The 21491-nt window shown below is 31.7% G+C and overlaps 2 protein-coding genes across 5 annotated transcripts in view; one reads left to right on the forward strand and one right to left on the reverse strand.

The window, feature by feature from the left end:
* Positions 1–15342, forward strand: part of LOC125067200 — a 53080-nt gene extending 37738 nt beyond the window's left edge. For 2 of the 3 annotated variants that reach the window (XM_047675651.1, XM_047675649.1), the window contains exons 3-4: positions 1196–1241; positions 14702–15342. In XM_047675651.1, the coding sequence (XP_047531607.1) occupies positions 1196–1241; positions 14702–14823 (168 nt within the window). In that variant the 3' untranslated portion in view covers positions 14824–15342. The remainder of the gene's footprint in view (positions 1–1195; positions 1242–14701) is intronic. The other variant, XM_047675650.1, reaches the window with a different exon arrangement.
* The window catches only part of LOC125067199 (homeotic protein ultrabithorax), a 119352-nt gene extending 98262 nt beyond the window's left edge, over positions 1–21090 (reverse strand). For both annotated transcript variants that reach the window (XM_047675648.1, XM_047675647.1), the window contains exon 1: positions 20185–21090. In XM_047675648.1, the coding sequence (XP_047531604.1) occupies positions 20185–20644 (460 nt within the window). In that variant the 5' untranslated portion in view covers positions 20645–21090. The remainder of the gene's footprint in view (positions 1–20184) is intronic.
* Positions 21091–21491: the final 401 nt, after the last annotated feature.

Genomic DNA, 21491 nt, shown 5'->3' on the forward strand with positions numbered 1-21491 from the left:
TAAATATAATTTACGTGTGTGCATGGACTTGAATTGAACTGTACTAATCGAGTTCTTCAAGCCCTTAACTACATGTATCACAGCAGTTACGAGAGGTCGGTCGGTAACGTTGAATTTATTGGAATTTCCAACAATAATCGATCTAAAGTGAACGATACTGTGTACAATATCATGTTATTTAATAATCAACTGCCACTTTGATCTAATTGTTAGATTATAAGAGTGTAGATCCCAAACTCCCTTGTTCAAGTCCCGAGTCGTGTCAAAATAATTTCTTAGATTTTCCGGTAAGAAATTTTAGCTAGTGAAAATTAATCTTAATTTGACAATATTCGACTTGTGTGCCTTGGAATGAACTCAGATCCGTTAGCCCTGCACCTAATCTCTCTCCAGTCTTGACAGATTGCCGTCCCGTTGCATTATGAGAGTGCTTCCTGCATAAAACATGTGTTTAAATACACTATACCTATGTGTGTCATACGCTTTATTTAATTATTATCTGAGCCGATTTTAGTTGTGCCAGTATGACTGAGGGTGGCGAATACACGAAAGAGCTTTAACGCCAAATCTGTCGTTGACAAATGAGTTGTCATTGGCTACCGAAAAGTAACCTAATCGTCACAGCTTAAAAAGAGCCATCAGAAATCTACACCACAATGTAAAACCAGTTTAGGCGGTTCCTTTTCGCCATGACGTAATGACGTTGGTATTATACTTTAAACATTTTTTTGCTATTTAAAAAAAAACTAATTTCGAATACATTATAAAATGTTTTAATTAAATATCAATTACTAAGGCGTTGAATAAAGCAATTTACGATAAAATCTTTTAGCTTATATCATTCTAAAATCTTTTACTGCGAACCTATTTTATTAGTCCTAACTTGTATCGCTAATAGTCCAGTTCTAATTTGTGTAAAAGTAATAATATCACTTGTAATCGTGTTTTTGAGTCATAGAATTTGTTCAATAAAACGATAAAATAAATGGGTACGTATGTTTTACAGCGAGTGTAATAACTCATTTTTATATCACGCAAAACTATATCAGAAAGTTTGTTTAATCGATTCTTGTAGAATTGTAGTAACATCGAATATTACCAAATAATCATGATATTAAAATAAACACTATGTATGCATAAATTTCATAATACTAACATAAATTATCCGTTTAATCAAAATAATTTTTATCGGCAGATTCACCTGCCCCGTATTCATAAAACTCATTCGAAACAAGAGCTCGGTATGTCTGTTTCCGTGTATTAAACCATTGGTGTGCCAAATATCAAAACTATTTGTTGAAACGTAAAGCGATACAATCAGTATCACTGTTACGTCCATGTACTAAATATATTAAATTTACTCTTATAATAATTGCTAGTACGTTTGTTCGTAAAACATTAGTAAAAATATATTATTATTATTCAATTATATTTAACCTTATATTTGTTCGTATTGTTTATTACTTAACAAGAAATTTCATGTGATTTATCTTTTGAGGAAAAACATACTCTTACTGTATTTTTAAAAATTTTAATAAATGAAAAAGTTTCATTCAATTCAATACCTGTACAAACTTGTAAAGTAAAAAAAAACAAAAGTTAAAAATTGGATCTGGATAATCTTATTACACCGTAATGTTTTTATTGTAATCATGTTTTCGGACGTGGGAACCTCGGGAAGGGTAATTGATTATATCCGAAAATAGGTATTTCATAGGACGCGTGATCATATACTGCCATAATACACGCAAACTCGTTATAAAGACATTATTTTGGCCCACTTTATCTACGCAAAAGGTAATAATATGCCACTAGTGACATAATTAATAGATAATTGAATTATATCTGTAATGAAAAAATCGTACGTTTAAATTTCTAACATTCAATTTACTTATAAGAATGTTGTTGTGTAATTACTTTCTAATGGAATGCTTGTAGTGTACGTTTCTTAACAGTTTTCATTACTTTATCTTTTATTAGTAGGTTAGTGAAAACGTGGTCAAACTTATCTATAATTTATTTCAAACTTACCTTCTTAAACGTTAAAATGCGTGTTTCTTCAAATATGTGACAGAAATTCAACATAGGTACTTGTGTTACAAAATTTGTACACATGTTCATAGTTTTACTTAAGTGAACTTTTTTTGTGTCCCTAAAGGTGTTTTTCTTCATGAAATGAAAATCAAAAATATATAATATTTTATTTCATAAAAAATTCGGAACATAATAATCACACATATCGCGTCAATATGAATACTAGTTATATTTAAAATACACAAACAAATGTAAAAATCTGAAAACAACATCTTAGATTAATAGAAAACTACGTCGGTATACATATAGATGGACGGTTATATTATACAGATGTGGGAAACAACAACTGCTACACTGCTCCATAAAAATTCTCTTTGTATTGTAAGTACAATTTCATCCTCGAAAACTCACAATAGATAATATATATAGCCTTGTAATAGCTGACGACAAATTTAGAAAAATATAACTCTGATATGACGTTGCTAGACATCGAAACTCGCGCGATATTTTGAAAAAACATGGCAGATTGCGTGTTAACGTTCACAACAAAAAAAGAGTGATGATAATTCCTTTAGAAATATGACCGTAATAATTACGGAACATTGTTTTAACAACAATATGGTAGTTCAAATGATTATTAGGTATCTTTTAAAACAATTCTCTACACAATTTTTAATGACCAACAATGTTTACAGGATTTAATTAAATTTTTATAATTCAATAAACTAGGTAGGTACCTATAATATAGGATTACTATATTTTTTAACGAAATGTGCAAATTAAAGGAGAAAATATTTTTTATTCAATTTATAAAGTTGTAATGCCTATCACACTTCCTTATTTTTATTATGTGTAAACCAGACGACAATGCTTACAATAAACGTTTCCACTACGTCCGGACTCAGCCAGCCACCGCTATTACTCATAACAAGAATTTTATATAAATAGAATCACTAATAGGGATTCTAACAGTTTGTCTTTTTTAATATTTCTTAACTTAGATTTATACAATTAAAACCATTGGAGAGAAAATTACCTCATACAAATGTCCCAACGGTGAAGTTTTTATTTTTAGTATTATTTCTATTTTTGTTTTATTTAATTTTTTGTGCTAAGTCCTAAGATCAGTATTTTATGTTTGTGGCGTACAATAAAGTATATTAACATCAACATATTTATATGGTGTATGAATGTTATCTTTGATGATGAATTATAAATACAGACATTTGGTTTGATATTTGTGAAAACTCAGTGTTATGGTGGCTAGCCCAGTTCGAACCCACAATCTTCAGTCAAAATCAACCTGTTCGATCAACAAGCCTCGGCTGTCGGCGTTAACGTAAAAAGTTTTAATTTTCTATATCTTTAAAATCATTTTTACAAAATTTCTAAGAATTAACGAGATACATAAAATTAAAATGCTAACTAATGCTGATGTTACGATATAGATTTTACTACTTCTGTACTAATTAGGAGAGTGAAAAAAATTTTACTGCCTTAACCAATCTTAAGTATTCATAGGCTGAGCCGGTAACAACTTAATTAAGCCTTAATATTTATTTTATTACAGTATCATTACAGTTTCTTGCTTAAAGAATTTTAGATTGTAATCAAGAAGCAATTCGTAACATCAAAACTACAATAACAACTGTCGAAATGTGTTTCCCCTTACTTTCACATTAACAGCGGTACAAGATTGAAACGAAACGAAATATTATCAGGTTGACATTTTAAAAGCCATTACTCAATAAAAAATATAGATAGAAGTGACACTAGATACAAAAACGAAAATAAAATGAAATAGTTAAACAATTAAGCCTTCATATAACGACCACGCATCGTTGCGCCTACAATGAACTTGAACCTTAAAAGGAAACTCATAAATTAATAAAAATGTTAATTTTATTCTTAATTATATAAAGACACTTATAGAAATTACCATAAAACAATGACTTTTAAAAGCGATAACTTACTTTTGTCTCTATAAATAAATATCTATATTTTTATTAAAAATATTTTTTATCAATAGAAAAATTAATTCACGAATCATACCGAGTACTGTCACGTCGTCCGGTTTGAAGGCGCTTTTTAGATTCTATACAGTGTCTATGAATGGCGAGAGTGAGAAACTACAATGTAAAGTTGTAAACACACAGTATCTCAACTAATGGGAGACGTTATTATAGTTCGTCACGTTCCATAATTGTACGTTTAACCACGTGGGTACTTGCTTTTTATTGGGTCCTTGAACTTGTTCACAATTTGGCCGGTCGATAATTCAGCGGCGAACACGTCCCCGCGACTACATTTAGGTTAAAAATTATATCATTTAAAATAGAACGGTTGAACATTAGTCACGTATGAAAACAAAAAATCCACATCTTCTTAATATATAATTAATGAAAAAGTTATTATCCTTAGTTCTGATTGAATTAATGTTGTTTATATTCAATTCAACCAGTAAATATTACTCTGTTAACAATAATTACATCGATCTTTGTACCAACGCTAAAGAACTATGTCTGCCTTCGGGCTCGAAAAACAAGTTAAAGGACTACGAATATCTTGCAAATTGACGCTCTGTTTAACTACCTAGCGCTTATATTAAAATTATTTATGGCCGCAGTAAAGGCCGAGAATTTTATTTGTATTTTACAACATTAATTAAATTCACATGAGGATGTTTAAAAACATCGCGATATATTTAACTCTTCCGCGTATTAGGCGAGTATTTTATGAATTTTAGTTTCGTAAATATGTAGACGAGTCGGCGACAGTCGACATATCCGGAATCAGAAAACTGGAGGTGAAAGAACAAACTGGTCTGAAAGTAAATCAAACAGATCTTATTTAGCTATCACAAAGCATGCTTACATAAGCCGATACTAAATCAAAACCTCAAAACTTTTAATTATGACTGAATACTAATGTAGTATGAGGTAAAGCCCCAGCATAACAATGGCAAATTGCTGATCTTTGACATCAGCGGGAACAATGGAGAGACGCGACTTGAGATTTATGACGTGCAGCGACTGTCGCGGTTTCAATAATACGCGGTCGGAACGACCCGGCGACCACGTGACGCGGATGAGAAACGGGATTAACAGGGACGGGTTCCGTATGAAAGTCAGGAAAACTTAGGAACTTATATATACATTTAATGTAAAAAAATATGTAATAATAAAACAATAAAGGTCTTCGGGACGTGATTTCAGTGCTCGTAAAAATATTAATTGGAATACATGGCGGTTTAATGTTTCCTTTTCCAACGTCACAATTAAGCTTAAGTCATTTATTGTAAGTTGCCGCGTTCATAAAATAACTACAAAGGGCAAGACCAGACACTGTTAAAAGCAGTTACGAAAGTGGCTTTCCTGTTGCCACAATGATAATATTATTTAATATTTCTAGCAATTATTTTTAAAACGAGTCTGTATAAGAATACCGAATTAAAAATGAACTTGATTTCAGACAAATTTCAGTTTGACCGTAGATTTTTATCGTAATAAGAGAACTGATTTTAAACTTGATCGATAATAGGCCACCTGCCTTAAATTAATTAATGCAGCATATCTCTAACCTAATTCATTTGCATACGAAGATTATTTATCGACGAGACTTAAACACGTAGTGGGTATATTTGTAAAATTATCGTTAGGCGAGGGTTTATGAGCCTTCTCTATAAAAAACGAAGCAACTGTAAAAAGGTAAAAACTACTTCTCCGAATCCTTGGTCAGTATTTTAGAAAGATTTTAAAACAGTTGTCCTTTGAATGAGACAATTAACTCAGACCGTTAATAATTACGCAACGTCCATTTTGAATTGTAAAGCAGTTAAGATTTCAACAGAACACAAGGTAAATAATAGATTTGTACCTGACGTTACGTTTTTATTATTCTGACCGCATGAATCTTTACAATTTTATTGGGCAAATTACCTAAAATTTAAGTTTTTACAACGTACATTTTTTTAAGGTTACGTAACCTAATAAAAATATATCCTGTATCTCTATTTCAAATAACATTTGTACGTTTATTTTTGCAAGGCCATTATGTTTTAAAAGTAAAAGATTTTGGTACCGTGTAATAGTTATGCTTGCTGTGTAGATTTTTCTGTTTAGATTTTGTCTTAAAATGCATTTAAAATGTATATAATTATATATTCGAAGGAATTAGTTTAATGGACTTAAATTCCGAATTTCCCTAAAATACCAATTCTAACATCTGTAGTGACGCAATCAAGCAGCTGATCCTATAAAATATGTTGTAAACAGAACCGCAATAAAAAGGAGGGAGCGTTAGTTGCCTCGCGACGCGCGACGGCCCGCTTGTAGGTAGCGCACACTTCAGCTTTTGTCAAAAATAAAAATATTTTTTTTAATTTATTTCTCATAATTATCATTTAAAAGTAATCACTTTTATATGCAAAAAGGTGCTATAATTGTAATCCTCAAATTAAGTGATAAATTATTAAAAAATAAATACAAATTATCCTTCTAATAATCTCAATGAGAGCGATGTCATTTATCGATAACGACATTAATAACTTTAGGCGATGATCGTAAAATTATTAAAAAAATATTCGAGTTGTCGGCGTAGAGTCGTAAACTGTCTGTCTTACTGCATCGGGCTCGTATTGTGACGTTTATACGCGGACAGGTGTGAACATTATCTTAATTCAGTCGCTACTGCGATCGAGAGGCAGGCTTTACACTTAAATACCCAGTATCCGAACCTTTAGACCCGAAGTCGGTATCTGTTAAGTGACAATTATTTTCAACTCATTTGCCACGAAGTTGCATTTAAAATTTTATGAAAGATATTAAATAAAGCTTATCCCACACGTGCTTCGATACATTTACAATTCATTATATATTACCGCTTTTGATAACAGTTGATTAGCTATAGAAGTTAGTGGCTTGTTTGATATTAAAATGTTTGTTAATACTTTTATACATGTATTTATAATTTCATGTATGCGATAAATTAAACTACAATATTATTAACCAATACAAACTCTATTAACGTCACGACATTCTGTTTATACATCAATCCTTATTGAGTGTAAATAGAGGAGTCTTTTATCGTATTTAATTGCTAATTTATTCAAATTAACTGTTTTCATTCATTTATTGAAATTGAAAACTGACGCTAAAGCCTATTTAGTCTTTGTGATTTAATGCTGTTTTATAAGATGAAAATATGTCGATTGTAAACTTAAGTCGGTTGTGATAAGGATTAAAATTGGATAAGCGACTGTTATAGGAACTATTTTCTTTCCTAACAATGGATTACTGTTTTTTCATGACATTTAATATGATTTCGATAACTATTAAAAGGAAAACTATTGGTTTTGTAGCCAAATATATCAATTACGATAGTTTTTATGGCATATAAAATTTCGAAATAGATTAAAATCCAAATCCTAATCTCACAAACGAATACAACGGATGTTATATATTTATTATAGATATGCAAATCAAACATCTGTTTTTATTAATACAAAACTACGCTGTAATAACTTTAAATATGCAGATAAAAGAGATTTCAACGGTAATACTTGATTCGATTCAGAATCGAAGGTAAGTTAAGTATTATACTGGATTAATAGCGCTAAATCGTAGTTTCAGTTTTAGCGAGGTCAGCGGGCCGGAAGGGCGGAGGTCGTAGCCATTCGCCCTCACCACCTAACACGAGCCTTCGCGTTCATTTTGATTAACTCCGTTTGTATACACATACGTTATAATAATATTTTTTATTTTATGATTAATAATTTAATTAAGGACGCGAGTTCTAGTTTCTTTACTTTAATAATAAAATAATTATTTAAAACAATGTACAAATATAAGAAAAAGGGGATCTCGATATGAATATCATTAGTTACGCAATTATAAAGCCAACGATATCGTCGTTGGTTTTTTAATCATGTTGTACATTTCAATATTTTTCATTAAAAAAAGTGTTATTAACAGGCTAACTATTCTAAAGATTAACGCTTCATTGGCTTATAATGAACGCTAAAAAAATATATATCTGATCACGTACGAATATTCCACTGAATTTCATGAACAATTCAATCGATATTCATTAAATCAATAACTAATAAATACCTAGCTATTGTCCTAATGATAAGTCGAATGGCAAGCGTATAATTTACTGTGTCCATCAAAAACGTGGAATGGATAAAATATTGTAACATTACAGAAAATACGAGAACACCATACTTATTACATCGATGTATTGCTTCCGAGCATATTGCTACCTTTACCTAAAGTAAATACACACTAAAATATACAATAGATAACATATTTTACTTGTACCTAATCTATTTTCTAACATAAATAAAAAGTTATATAACAAATGCGATGGAAAATAATACAAAATGGTATTGAAATACAAATTATATTCTATTATTAAATAATGACCTATCGATAAAAACAAATTTTGAACTAAAATACGATGTAAATAAACATAGTAATAGGTACTTAGGGAAATCGTTTCTAAAATTTCCATAAAAGCATACGTTTCGAATTCGAGAAAACGATAAATATTAATAACTTCACTAGCTTATTCATTCAACATCTCAGTCAAGTATTTGAAATACCTACATTAGAAATTCTTTAGGAAATTATTATAGTATCTATAATTTCAGTTTGACTGGTCTATATTGGAATGCGCTTATGGTACGCGTGCGAAATAAACAGTTGAAATGACAGACCGTAGCGCATAAATTATTGAATTAGGGTATAATGTTTTGCTGGTATTTATAATATTTGCATAAAGGCATATAATACTATTCCGCATCTGTACATAATGTGTCGCCAAAATAATATTTACATAGTTATGTAACTTTAATTGGTCGATATTTTTTATTGTATTTTATTTAAGCAAATATAAATTATGCATATACAAACATTTTTTAAATAACTCCGAGAATTTAATTTGTGTGTCTAAAAGGATAATATTTTGTTATCTTGGGAAATGTTAGCATTGTCAGAATACTCATAAAACTATACGCTTTTCTATCATTAGTTCCTACTCTACATTTAAAAACGTCTTTCAATCTTAATTCTGCAAATAAGAAAATAATCATAGTATAAATAAACTTCGTTTTTATATATTAAAGTTAACAACTACTCTATTTTAAGCCTTTATGGCTCTCGTAACTCAAACTGCTGAAGACTGCTGGGTGTTGCTTGTTTGTCGAGACATATTTTCGCGGCGCGCCGGTTTCGTGCATTCGCATTCATAAACTACGCGGACTTTGACCCCTTAAAAACACTGACACATTTTTAACTAAAGGATTAAAGTAAATATATCTATTAACAGTGGTTTATCTCATTGACTACCGAATCACATATGTCAATGGCTTGAATATAACACTTGCAAGTCACAATTCCGATAATTCAATTTTATGTTTAATGGCTAATTTAAAACACATTATAAAACTGCGCTTAACACACGGATCGCGATCGTATTTTCCGTTGTAAACATGACGACGGGCATGTTTTATGTATCGCGAGTGCAGTTCAGAAGGAAACTCTCATTATAATTCTGCGCGGACAACGTTGATACTAACATTCGTGCACTGACCGTCAAGCACATCTCCCGTGAGGCGTGTGAAAAGTAAAAGCAAATCGCCATCTATCTAAGAAACTTCTCATTGTTTTAACGAAAATCGTTACGCTATCCAGTCTTCTCGATTATTTCGCATTCGTACTCTTCATTTAACAGGTAACCGAAGATAAATACCAATATTGGAATGGAAACTTTCTCAGAAGGTGACAGCTGCCCAAGTTGCTGATTATAGCGCGTAAATTGGCGATACGTGGGTCGCATAGCATGATCGGAGTGCTTTGCCGCGCCGCCGTCAAATTGAACTGTGGTAGGTCACGACGACGCCTTAACAACTCTGACGCCACATGCATAACGAACACTAGAATTCCTCTTGCGACTTGCACCGGCTACAATATATGGAACTGGACTATTTTTGAACGTCCGCTACATACGAATTTCCGAACACTACTACAGCCTGTATAATAATAATCTAAAGGAACGCCGCTTTTGATTGGGAACAGCGGATAACTTAATTTCGTTGTCCTGTGGGCTAATAAATTATAATTTACGACTTTTTTTGGACATCGGCCGCTAGGAAAAAATGGAGTCTATAATAGAAACGTCTTTTTTTTACCCGCATGTATCACTTACGTTAGTTAGTCTTTCAACCGTTTTGTAGAGTTGTAGTTCACTATTATGAGATAAGGAAGAACCTTGATTATTATCGTTGTCTCTTTCTATGAAACAATTATAACAAAAGTTAAGTTGCCTTAACACGTCACTGAAGCGAAAATAATTAATAAATAGTTATATTACTCTATCTTCAAATTATTAAAAACATTAGGTCCATGAAAATTTTAAAAAGAAAAAATGTTTTTTATAAAAATTAATAGAAAAAAAAATATTTTTCGAATCTATTATTATCAAGTTTTTAAACTTATATTAGGTAGTTTCATAGATAGGTAACGATTACTTATGAATAAATGTAAAGATTTTTTGTAATCTAAGTAAACGAACTCTACCAGAAAAGGACAGGTATATTTTCATGTTTGTGTCTTCTAATATTAGAAGGGTTTATGAGTTAAGTATGTGGAGGGGCCCATACATCATGGATATCGGCGCCGGCGCAAGCTTTCTGTTCTCTTACCGCCGTGAATATTTCAATTTTTGGAATGATCGTAACCTCTCTTTGACCATTCTCTATTAACGGAATTAGTTATTCAGTGCCGGAGCCATCATTTCGTTATACAAAATTAAAGAATATTAAAAATTTAGCATAGAAAAAGAATAGAAAAATTGATATTCGAACTTTCACCACTCGTAGACTATAAAACGCTAACAATCGAATCGTCTATAAAATTTTATTGGTAGATAATTATCGGATTCCTACCGAAATGGTGTGATAAACTTTATTGATCGTTATATCGAGATCCGAGACGAATCTTAGAGTGGCGTGACGGATCAAGAAGATTCGACACGGACTATAACATAACGTGTGATTGATTAAGAATAATTAAAAAGTAGCAAGTGCCTAATGGGAGAGGTAACTGAACTTGCATGCGTGCACTGCACGTATTTATTCTGATTTATCACATACCGAGATAAATAAAGTCATTTGTTTCATAAACATCGTTATTCATTTTCATAGCGCATATTAATTAAAAATATTTTTTTAGATTCCCTACTATCGTAAATAACAATACTATAAATAATATTATTCTTTAAGCGCTAAAGTCGCTTTAAAATGTTTTATCTGAATAATTCTCCAATAATTTCCAATTTACACATTAAGATACTGTAATTTAATTTAAAGATAGTGCGAATGGATTCATTCAAATCGTTCTTTATCGGCGTTTCTTATTTACCTACCTTTAGTTTTATTTACGATGTTCCTAATCATTTTTAATGTTTATGTCATTGTAAAATGTAACAAAAGCACTGAATAAAAAGCATTTCAAGTAAAAAGCCATAGTAGAATCAACACGATTAACCGACTTAGTTTAAAAAGAAGACACATTGTTCTGTTAAACGCTGGTTTCGGCACGAAGCCCTCTATATCAAGGAAGCAATTCTACAATGTCACAAAGCACAACAATCGTCAAGCGATAACTGCCTCTATATCCTATTCAATAGAGTCCACCTAATGTTCGGAGAACAGAAAAGGTGTTATTTTCGTGTGCTAGAAAACTGAGCGTAAGTGTGAAAGGAATAAAAATTATTATCGCTTGACATATTTGAGATTTTTGCATCGAATGAAAAGGTGGTGCGGTTATTTATACGAGGTGTATGTTGCCATGCACTGTTTATGTGAAATTAAATATGGTTTAATAGTTTACTAGAAACGGGTTAGGGCTCGGTTTAATAAGTTGGCGCAATTTTATAAAACACGACATACTTCATACAGCGTCAACTATTTTGTGCAAAGAAACGTTTAAGGCGATTATAATAATAATGTACAAACAATTTACGCTATCGTCTCTCGTACACGTCGATCTGAATGCTTAATGTTAAAGTATGACAAATCGTTACTCGAATAAACGAAGCGTTAAAACATTACCAATGAGTGTTTAAACGAAGTCGTAAGATTTCTAAAAAATGTTTAATGATAAAATATAATAGATTAGTTATATATTGAGCCCACACTAAACTCTTGTTCGGTCGATTGTAGTGGTGGATCCGTGGATCGTGCAAAATTATTAATTGCCGAGCAGTCTTCAAGCGGCGAAGATAAGGCGTGTTCGCCATATTGAGCGAAAATATATGGTATTCTGAAATCAATGGAAATACTATCTTTATATTTTTGTTTAATTAAAACGGAATCGTCTTTTAATAGCATACAAAAAACTATTTCACGCCCACTTTTTATGGTAAACCATTAAGCACTTTTACTTCAATGCACGTGAGTGTTACATTTCCAAGGAAAAATCCACAATAAAATGCGTTATGCTATTTCTTTTTATAGTTTTAATTAAATACTTAGAAAAATACTAGTTGAATACTTCATCGCAGGTCAAAGGAAATCCAGCAACGTGTGTTATATTGTCTCTTATAATTGTAGTGTTAAAGGTACATAGTTGTATTCAAATGAGAAAAACTGAATGTATTTAAATGAGCCGTCTATGATTTCCTGCGGTAAATATGAGTATAATCTGTGTTATATTTATTCATAATTACGTTGGCCGCCCTTTCATATGATTGCAAGCTACACGTGTAATTAGTGAGCACAGAGCGGTTCGAGTTTCTCATATAATTTCATTTGAGTAATCGCTCTACTTGACGATCGACTTAAATGGCCGTGAAAAATATAAATATATAATAAAATTGTGAAAATTCATAAAACTGATCGACGTTTCGGTTCCTTTTAAAATACGGAAAATTAATAATTAACTTAAGTAAATTACTAGGATATTATTAAAATTTTTTTTTTTTTTTTTAATAATATCCTAGTAGGATATTATTAAAAATTTGATTCTATTTATTACAATCCTCTTAAATTTGGTCGAAATTTGATTTCGTTTCCTGCCAACAATCCAGTTTCGGTCGGCCTCTATCAAAATGTACTTTGAATATAGTTTGATTCTTTTATATTGTTATGCGTTTTCCGATCGATCATAGTGTTTATTTTTACTTTACTATATATTTATTAAGAATATAGTGTAATATTTATGTGCAAATATACTAAGTTGTAAGTAAGTACGTAATTTATATAAATAACTGTTTTATATTATTTTTATTACTGCGATAGTAATAATTATACACTTTATCATCTTTTCTTTCTGTTAAAATATACAATATTTATATAATAATTTAAAAATAAAGCTGAGATATGGATATGTGGCCTAAAATAACACCCTCGGGCAACCGAACCGACTAACTTCGAATGTATAATAATACCTATTTATCCATAAACGTAGATATAGTGTATGGTGCATTATGTACATTTCATGATAAACATAACACGATTATATACCTAGATTTATTTCGTAAACTATTATGAAATTCTACGAAATTATAAACATTTTTAATGAAAACTATTGATCATTATTTTTTATTACGGTTTTAAAGCTGTATAAAAGATTTAAGAAGAAGCTTATTATGTTATAAAATATGTAAACTCCTTTCTCTTAATCTTTAATGAAAAATACGATTATAATTTATTTTTAAATTAAAAGTAATACGTATAAGCACAACGTCACATTAAAAAATAAAACTATTTTTCTTAAGGGTAAGTTATATCATTAATAAAATACCAATTATAGATTTCTCAATGGGTTATGAAATCGAAAATAAAAGTAACCGATACAATTTCTCAACAAACAAAGAGTGGAATCGAAACAATTGTAAGATTACTGTAGAGAGTCACGGTTCGGTTGTACGTAACCGATGATTTTCAATGCAACGCGTAATAACCTGACCCCGCGGTTCCCAGCGTGAGCTGGATTTCATTTACTATCTTCATACAGCATTATCTACTTAGACACACTTGAATTTTTAGGTGAAATCAATTTACATAGGTTATTAAACGTAAATACATATACATAAGCACATAGGTATATAGCTACGTTATATTAAATGTTTACCTTTAATATGAAAATAACTTAATAAATTATTATGCATGTATTAGAATCAACAGTCTATAATTATATTGAGACAAATAAGAATTGTGTATATAATTTTTATACGAATAAATTATCTATTTACCTTATAATTTGCTTACTATAGTAAAAGCTATCACTGGCTAACTTATGACCTGTGTAACAGTAAGTGCATGTTAGATACTTTTTATTGCATGAATTATAGACTTCCCAAGCGCTAGAAAAAACCGAATAACTTTAACCAAAGTGTATGTGAACATATATAGTTTTTTTTTTGCAAAGCAAACAATTAATTTATTAATTACATGCAACTTTTACTGAGACAACATTAGTTTAACACTTTGAAACTCATTTTCAAGTTATAAATAAACTTACAAACTAGTTAATTTAAAATATACCTTACAGTTGTACTAGATCTCACAAAGACTCACTCCAAATATACCCAATACAAAAGTAGGTATATCTCAGATTAAAATAATGGTAATATTATAATAAAATATATGTTATTTTTGCAGCGGCGCATGAGTTTCCGAAGATCACAGCGAGCTTTCATCGACAGTCGCACACAAAAAGAAAGTACGCACACGAAGATGCACCCGGGTTTCATATTTATCACTTCACAGCTGCACACCTATGATCGATCCTTATCCAAGATGGCCGCCGGCGCGCCGCGCGAACAGGCGGGATACAAGCGCATGCGCACCTCCTCCGCCATACCGCGGACCCGTCAATCTTTTTCACTGCACGCAATTGATTAACGCATTCTACTTATTAATTATATTATCAACACGCTAAGTTCAAACAAGCGTGCTCACTCGTACACGATTTTTGCTGCACTAAAATTCAAAAAACTTAGGCGTACCTATTCAAAACTTGAAAGCCATAAAACATATCTCCCCCATTATTAGTTTATGGCTTGCGAGTTGCGACTGTTACGGGCTATTATGTTGTTATTTTTGTGTGTATTCAGTGTTTGTTTTGATTGTGTGCGGTGGACGGACGAGCCAATTTGGGGAACCATTACAAACGCTTCTATTGAGTACGTAGAGCATTCTTTATGAACTACTTGTCAAGGTCGTTTCATTTGTCTAGCCATGCTTAAGTATTTGTTAAAGAAGTTTTTGTTTTTTCGAGTATTAACAACAAAGTTGTATATTTCTTTACATCTTTTATTAATTATTATAAGTAGTTATATAACTGTTATTCTATATAAATTTTGTAGTAATAAAAAAATGTTTGTTTATCTATAAATAAATAATTGTGCTTCTTTGTATGTATAAAAACTAATTTAGATTCGATGCGCATCGAAAACATAAACTAGAGCACTCTTCTTGACGTGTATCATGAGTCACGGATGCGTTAGTCTGCATTCTATAGAAACTAAAGATTTATAACCTAAACTCAAGTAAAGTGCGATGCATAGCGAAGTGCGAAAAGTAAAATCGAAGCTGCTAGTTACAAAAAACTAATATATGCGAATATTTTAAAATCCTTTTATTTCGCCAAAATGTAGTCATGGAATAGGATGAAATGAAATGTAAAATTATGCAAATTCCGTAAGAAAATAAATAATTTAATTTCTTTGAATTTTCCCACAGAGTTTATATTGAATGCTAATTCAGCTTTAGTAGAACAACTTATTGGCAGACATCATTCAATTACTCACGATGAAACAGCAAACATTCTTTAGAATGATTACATCCTACACAATAAATGTAAATACAAGCTACTAAATTTACCTCCAACTATGATAAATCAAGTCAATTAACAATATTAAAACTTTATCTGAAAATAATATAGACTATCATTATAAATTTATAGATTTAAATAATATAAATTTATAAGATAGTCGTTTATTAGATTAGCTTCAACATTGTATTTTGTTATTCGACGCGCATCGAAGTTGTAAAGTAGAGCACCGTCCGCGGCGGGTTTTGAATGACTCATGACGTATTCCCAGGCAGTTACCCGTACGTTTTGATTTTACGCATTGAATATTTTAAAAAATGCGGTATTAATTCTTTAAGCAGCTTTTAATTTGTTTAAAATAATCTCTGAGATTAAATCAAATATCTACAAAATGTCGTCAATGCGACGGAATGTTACAATTGCTTTAAGTACTGAGTTTTATAAATTAATTAATTAATTAGACGGAGTTGAATTTATATTTCATTTCGAAATAACGGCAATATACTAAATATCGTTATTTCGAAAACAATTTAATCATATTGAGTTTAACTTTGCTAACAAGTTTGACAAATGAAATAGAAATTAGTAGGTATTGTGCAACCATTATAGTTAAGACGACTTGAATAATATGAAGTTCTCAAACTTCATATAGTGTTTGGATCGTAACTTGTTTTAGCGGAGGCAAGTTTGCTTCGTTCAAACCACATTATCGCACGTTTTAAATAATTGAGGTTCGTCCATTATACAAAAGATTGGGTAAAGGCACTTGTACTTACAAATTACTAGAGTATACCGCCGGCCATTTTAAAATAACCTTGAAGCTTAATAATTGTGGTACCGCATTTATTTTCCAGCTACCGTATTGTAGATAGCGAACTAGTTTATATAGATCGATGAAATTATTTCATTGTAATTTTAATAGAAAACGTAACAAGCTAAAGATTGCGGATTCTAATCCGGGTAAGCACTATTTTCGATTTCGAAAACATAGTGGAACCTGCATGTTTCGAATGAAATCCTTTCACATTGTACTAGTATGTAGTTAAAAGGCAAGATGCAATAGACACTTCGGTAGAATTCGCTCCAATATACTTATCTCTTTATAAACGAAACGCTTTGAGACAATCACAAATTGTTACTGTACTTAGTATAATAACCAATACTTAAATAACCTACATGGTAAAATGTTTTCGAAACTTATAATTCAATCGATCTGAACAATTTGGAATAAATTACGAAATATTTCACGTTGAAGACAAAGAATGAAATCAATTGCTCTCGAATTCGAATTATAAAAAGACAAATCGAAATAATAAGAGAGTCATGTACAGAGGACGTGAAGGAGCAACTAGGTAGTGATTACAATATCTCATTTCCCTTTAATAAAGGAGCATTTAAAATATTCTGCCTCGAGCGAAATTCAGTCGCCAATTTTGGAACCTGTTTAGAAATTATAGGGTCAGGCCTCAGCTTAAGGTTAGATGCAGGTTGTAACGCAAGGCAGAAAAACTCTACGAATACTGAAGAAACCCTTTTTTTATATTATAAATATGCATGTATTTTGTTATAGTTATATACAAATTGCGAAACATGTTATGAATAAGGATTATAAATGTGCTTAGAATAAAAATTTCTTCGCAAAAAATCGAAATTCCAAATATATTTTGAACTATTTTTTTGTTTCGTTTAATTGTGCTAATGACGCTGCACTTTAAGCGCATCATCAAATTATTCTCCTCTTTAAGCTCGTCCGGTTAATTACTAACAAAGTTCTTACAAAATGTGAAAGTATCGCTGTTCCGTACAGAGGAATAAGTTGAACATTAATCGTGATTTAATGAACATTAAAATAGAGTAGCGCCATCTATCGTCAACGATATTTATGACAATAATTGGTTTTAATATAAGTATCTTTTCTATTTTTCTTTTTAATCCTAATTAATAATTTTATAAAAGTTCTACCCTGTTACATGGAATGATATTTTATCTAAAAAATGTCACACGAAAAACATCTTGGAACAACGAAAAAATATTGGAAACAGTATACAAAGATGTATTGCGTTAAAACTATTCTTATGTAGGTATGTTATACGTGAGTATATATAATATTATTTGGAATAATATGAAAAAATATAAAAGACTTATTAAATAAAATTATTCACGCGGCAACGGTTTCGCAAGAGGACCCTAAATCAGAGTTTGTATGCAAACAATTTCTGACGAGTGATTTATAAGGAACTACACTTTGCTTTTTTCTCCAAGAATTAATTACACGGCTACATTTATGTTATGTTTTTCCACGCTTATATGATAAATCATTTCGGTAATATAAAAACACTAATTAAGTTATAATAAAATGTTAAGAATTTAATTTTTAAATAATATTTAACCACATTTTGTTAAAATTAAGAGCTTCATTAAAATATTGATCGTAATTTTTAAATTTAGAATAACGTTTTTAAAATTGCGATTAAAGCTAATTATTGGGTTTGGATAATTTAAATTAAAAAGATTATTTCATGGCATAATTATACAACAGATCTAAACCAATCAAACTTTTTTTATATAATTTCGTAGGCTTAACAGATTGGAATTAACGTTCCAATTATGAAAACAAATTTGTCGCATTCAAAATACAAATAAAATTCGATAGCGTTCGAATTCGTTATAAGGACGAGAACAGACAAGGCTGGCCTCATACGGTCCACATGGACACGGCCTTGTATTGTTTTCGCGGGCCGCGTTGCGTGAACCCGAGTGAAATATGGCCGACAGTTCGACTACTCATTTTGGTTATTTTTATTTTTTAGGCCGTGTTACTTAATTTTATCAAGTCGCATGAGTTATGAGAATCAGGACCACACACGCATCGTGTTAATTACGCGTTAGTAATACGCTTACCTCTGCGTGTCACTTGGATTTAATTCTAATTGATATTATACGATACAACATCTGATGAAACAAATTGCAAAATATACACTATAATGAGGTAAAAGATTAAATTAATTTCCGCTTCGTGCTTGCAATATAAAGGTCTTAACATTTGCTCATTGAAATTAAAATTGTATTTATCACAAACAAGACATTCAAATAAGAATCTCATATTAAGTAGATTCTAACCAGTTATCTCAATAACTTGATACTAATTATTTATTTATGCAAATAAGAATAATTATCACCATTTTTAGTTTTTAAATTCTTGCAATTGCTATATAGTGTCAAGTTCGACATACAAAATAGCGGCTATGTTGGTTAGCACTTGAAGCTAAAGTTAATAATAATGCGCCCAAACTAGACCGGGCCATTGACCCGGGCGGGCGGAGCGGCGCTCGCGCACCCAAGAGCACTAAAATGTAGCATGACAAAACTGCTAGAATCATTATTCTTACCCGCAACGTGTAAAATTTTAATGAATGGAATTCTTTTATGATTTGTTTTTTGTCTTTTAGTTAGTGCTAGTCTGATGATTTTATCTTTTTTTACATTTCATTGCAATTTGATTCTTGGTTTGAAAATGAAATAACTAACTATTGTTACTTCGTATCAATTAAATGAATTATGTTGAGAATTCAGTATAAGCTGTTACATTTTTTACTTTATTACTAAATCTTTTTTTATTAACTATAATAGTTGTTTAAAATTATATATTCTTGGCAATACATATCACAATAAATTTAATTCGAGCATTAAGTGAGGGCATTCAAATAAAAATAAGTGATGTGTACGTAATCATTTATATTTATTTTTTTCAGTTTTCTGCTATTTAAAATTTTAGAGAAAAAATATTACGTGGATTATAATAGTGTAACAATATTAAAAGTTAAAATTATAATAATATAAATATTTTCATTTTGAAAATAGTTTTAATTCAAAAATTATAATTACAGTATTTTATAACTTTTTAGGCTTTTACAAATAACCAGTATCATAATGATTTATCGCAAATAATTCATCAATATAATGCATTTTAATTAATATTTAATTTAATATACACCTCTTTCTAGCTTATTAGAACCTATTGGCATCTTATTGGAAGTCCCTACTTTCTTTTATTACGAGACCATATTGATTCATTCGGGATCGGCTACATTTTAGAGCTTTCTTCTAAGTTACTCTACAGTTATTTTGATTTACCGTTAATTAATTTCTTTTGCTTTTGCTTAGAACTATATAAATTATGTTTCATATTTGAATTAAAAGCTTAATCAATCGTTTCTTTAAATTTATATTTAGTGTAACTATTTTGTATATTAAAACAGTGATAAAAGTTTTTATCTCATATGGCATATTTAATGAGAAAAGATCTTACCTGCAATGGCCATCCAAGGATAAAATGTGTGATTGGTGGGTTGATGTTGGACCGGTTGGGCTGAGGCTGCGGCTCCGGGTAACGCGCATTGGTTTCCCCAGGGAAGTGCTCTACCTGGACTTGATGATTCACTGTACCGCGCTTCTGGAGTGCACGCTGCGGGCCTCACGAGTGCTCCGAGGCCTGAGCCCCATGCCTCCTTTCCTCCATAGCCATTTTGTTGCTCACCACCCGCTTTGGAACAATCTGCCTTTGCGTATTGCTGCTCTCCCGCGTAAAGTTTGCAAGCGGCAGCTACTGAGGCGTCATATGGGGAGTCCTGGGGCCTCGGCTGGTGCAAGGCATGGGGTTGGGCGTACGTCAAACCCAGGGGAAAACCGCGGTACTGGTCGCCGCCACCGCCGCCCTGATGCACTCCATGGGCCCCGTAGAAACCACCCTGCTCGAAATAGGAGTTCATTCTGATTGGTCACCGACACTAACGTCACTGAGTTAGAAAACACTTATGTCATCGCGGCCCCACGCGCCGTGATAACGCGACCTCCGCCGTCACTCCGAATAGATGAGTGAATATTAACTTTATTAATTTTATTGCCTATTAAACGTCACTCGAGCGTCATAATGTGTTTCATCGGCGATAAAGGCCGGTCGACGTGTGTTTACTTTTTACGATTATTTTACGACTCTGAAGCACGTGCCGCGGGTTTTACGAGTTTTTAAACGTTTCCCGGTTCGGGGTGGTATCGCGACAGTGCCGTCGTCACGTGCGAGTGTCTGAGGAATAGTCGTTTTAAATTGTAGTAGTGGACAATTGGACATGTGGTGAAGGCGTGTGTCGCGAGCGAAGTTTGCAGTCGCGTGTGGCGGGAGCGCGCGACTATGTGCCGGGTGCGACCGGCGCGACTCGGCTCACGCAGTCTACTGAGAGCACGGAGAGACACGCGCGCCGCCCCGCGCGCCGCCTGCGATCGCAACACCGACGATTGTTCCGTCCCCTTTTCGCTAATGACTATAAATATTATCAGTAACGCTCTCTTTTCCCTTGCTTATCACTCCTCCTGAAACACGTGTCTTTGACCAAGCCCGAGCACTATACTCGATCATAGCTTCGACATCTATCAATGGTTATAAATATGAACATCTACAAAGTATGCTCTACAATCTGAAAATATTTTATTTGTATCATAACATACTTAAATGATTTTATAAAAGTTCTAAAATAAGGTTACAAATCTGTTTAAGTCTCTTTAAGTGGCACTTATTAATCCTTTATTATTCCTAAACACGTCTCATCACAATCAACAAGC

This window comes from Vanessa atalanta, chromosome 11 (assembly GCF_905147765.1).
Source record: "Vanessa atalanta chromosome 11, ilVanAtal1.2, whole genome shotgun sequence".
NCBI classification, from domain to species: Eukaryota; Metazoa; Arthropoda; class Insecta; order Lepidoptera; family Nymphalidae; genus Vanessa; species Vanessa atalanta.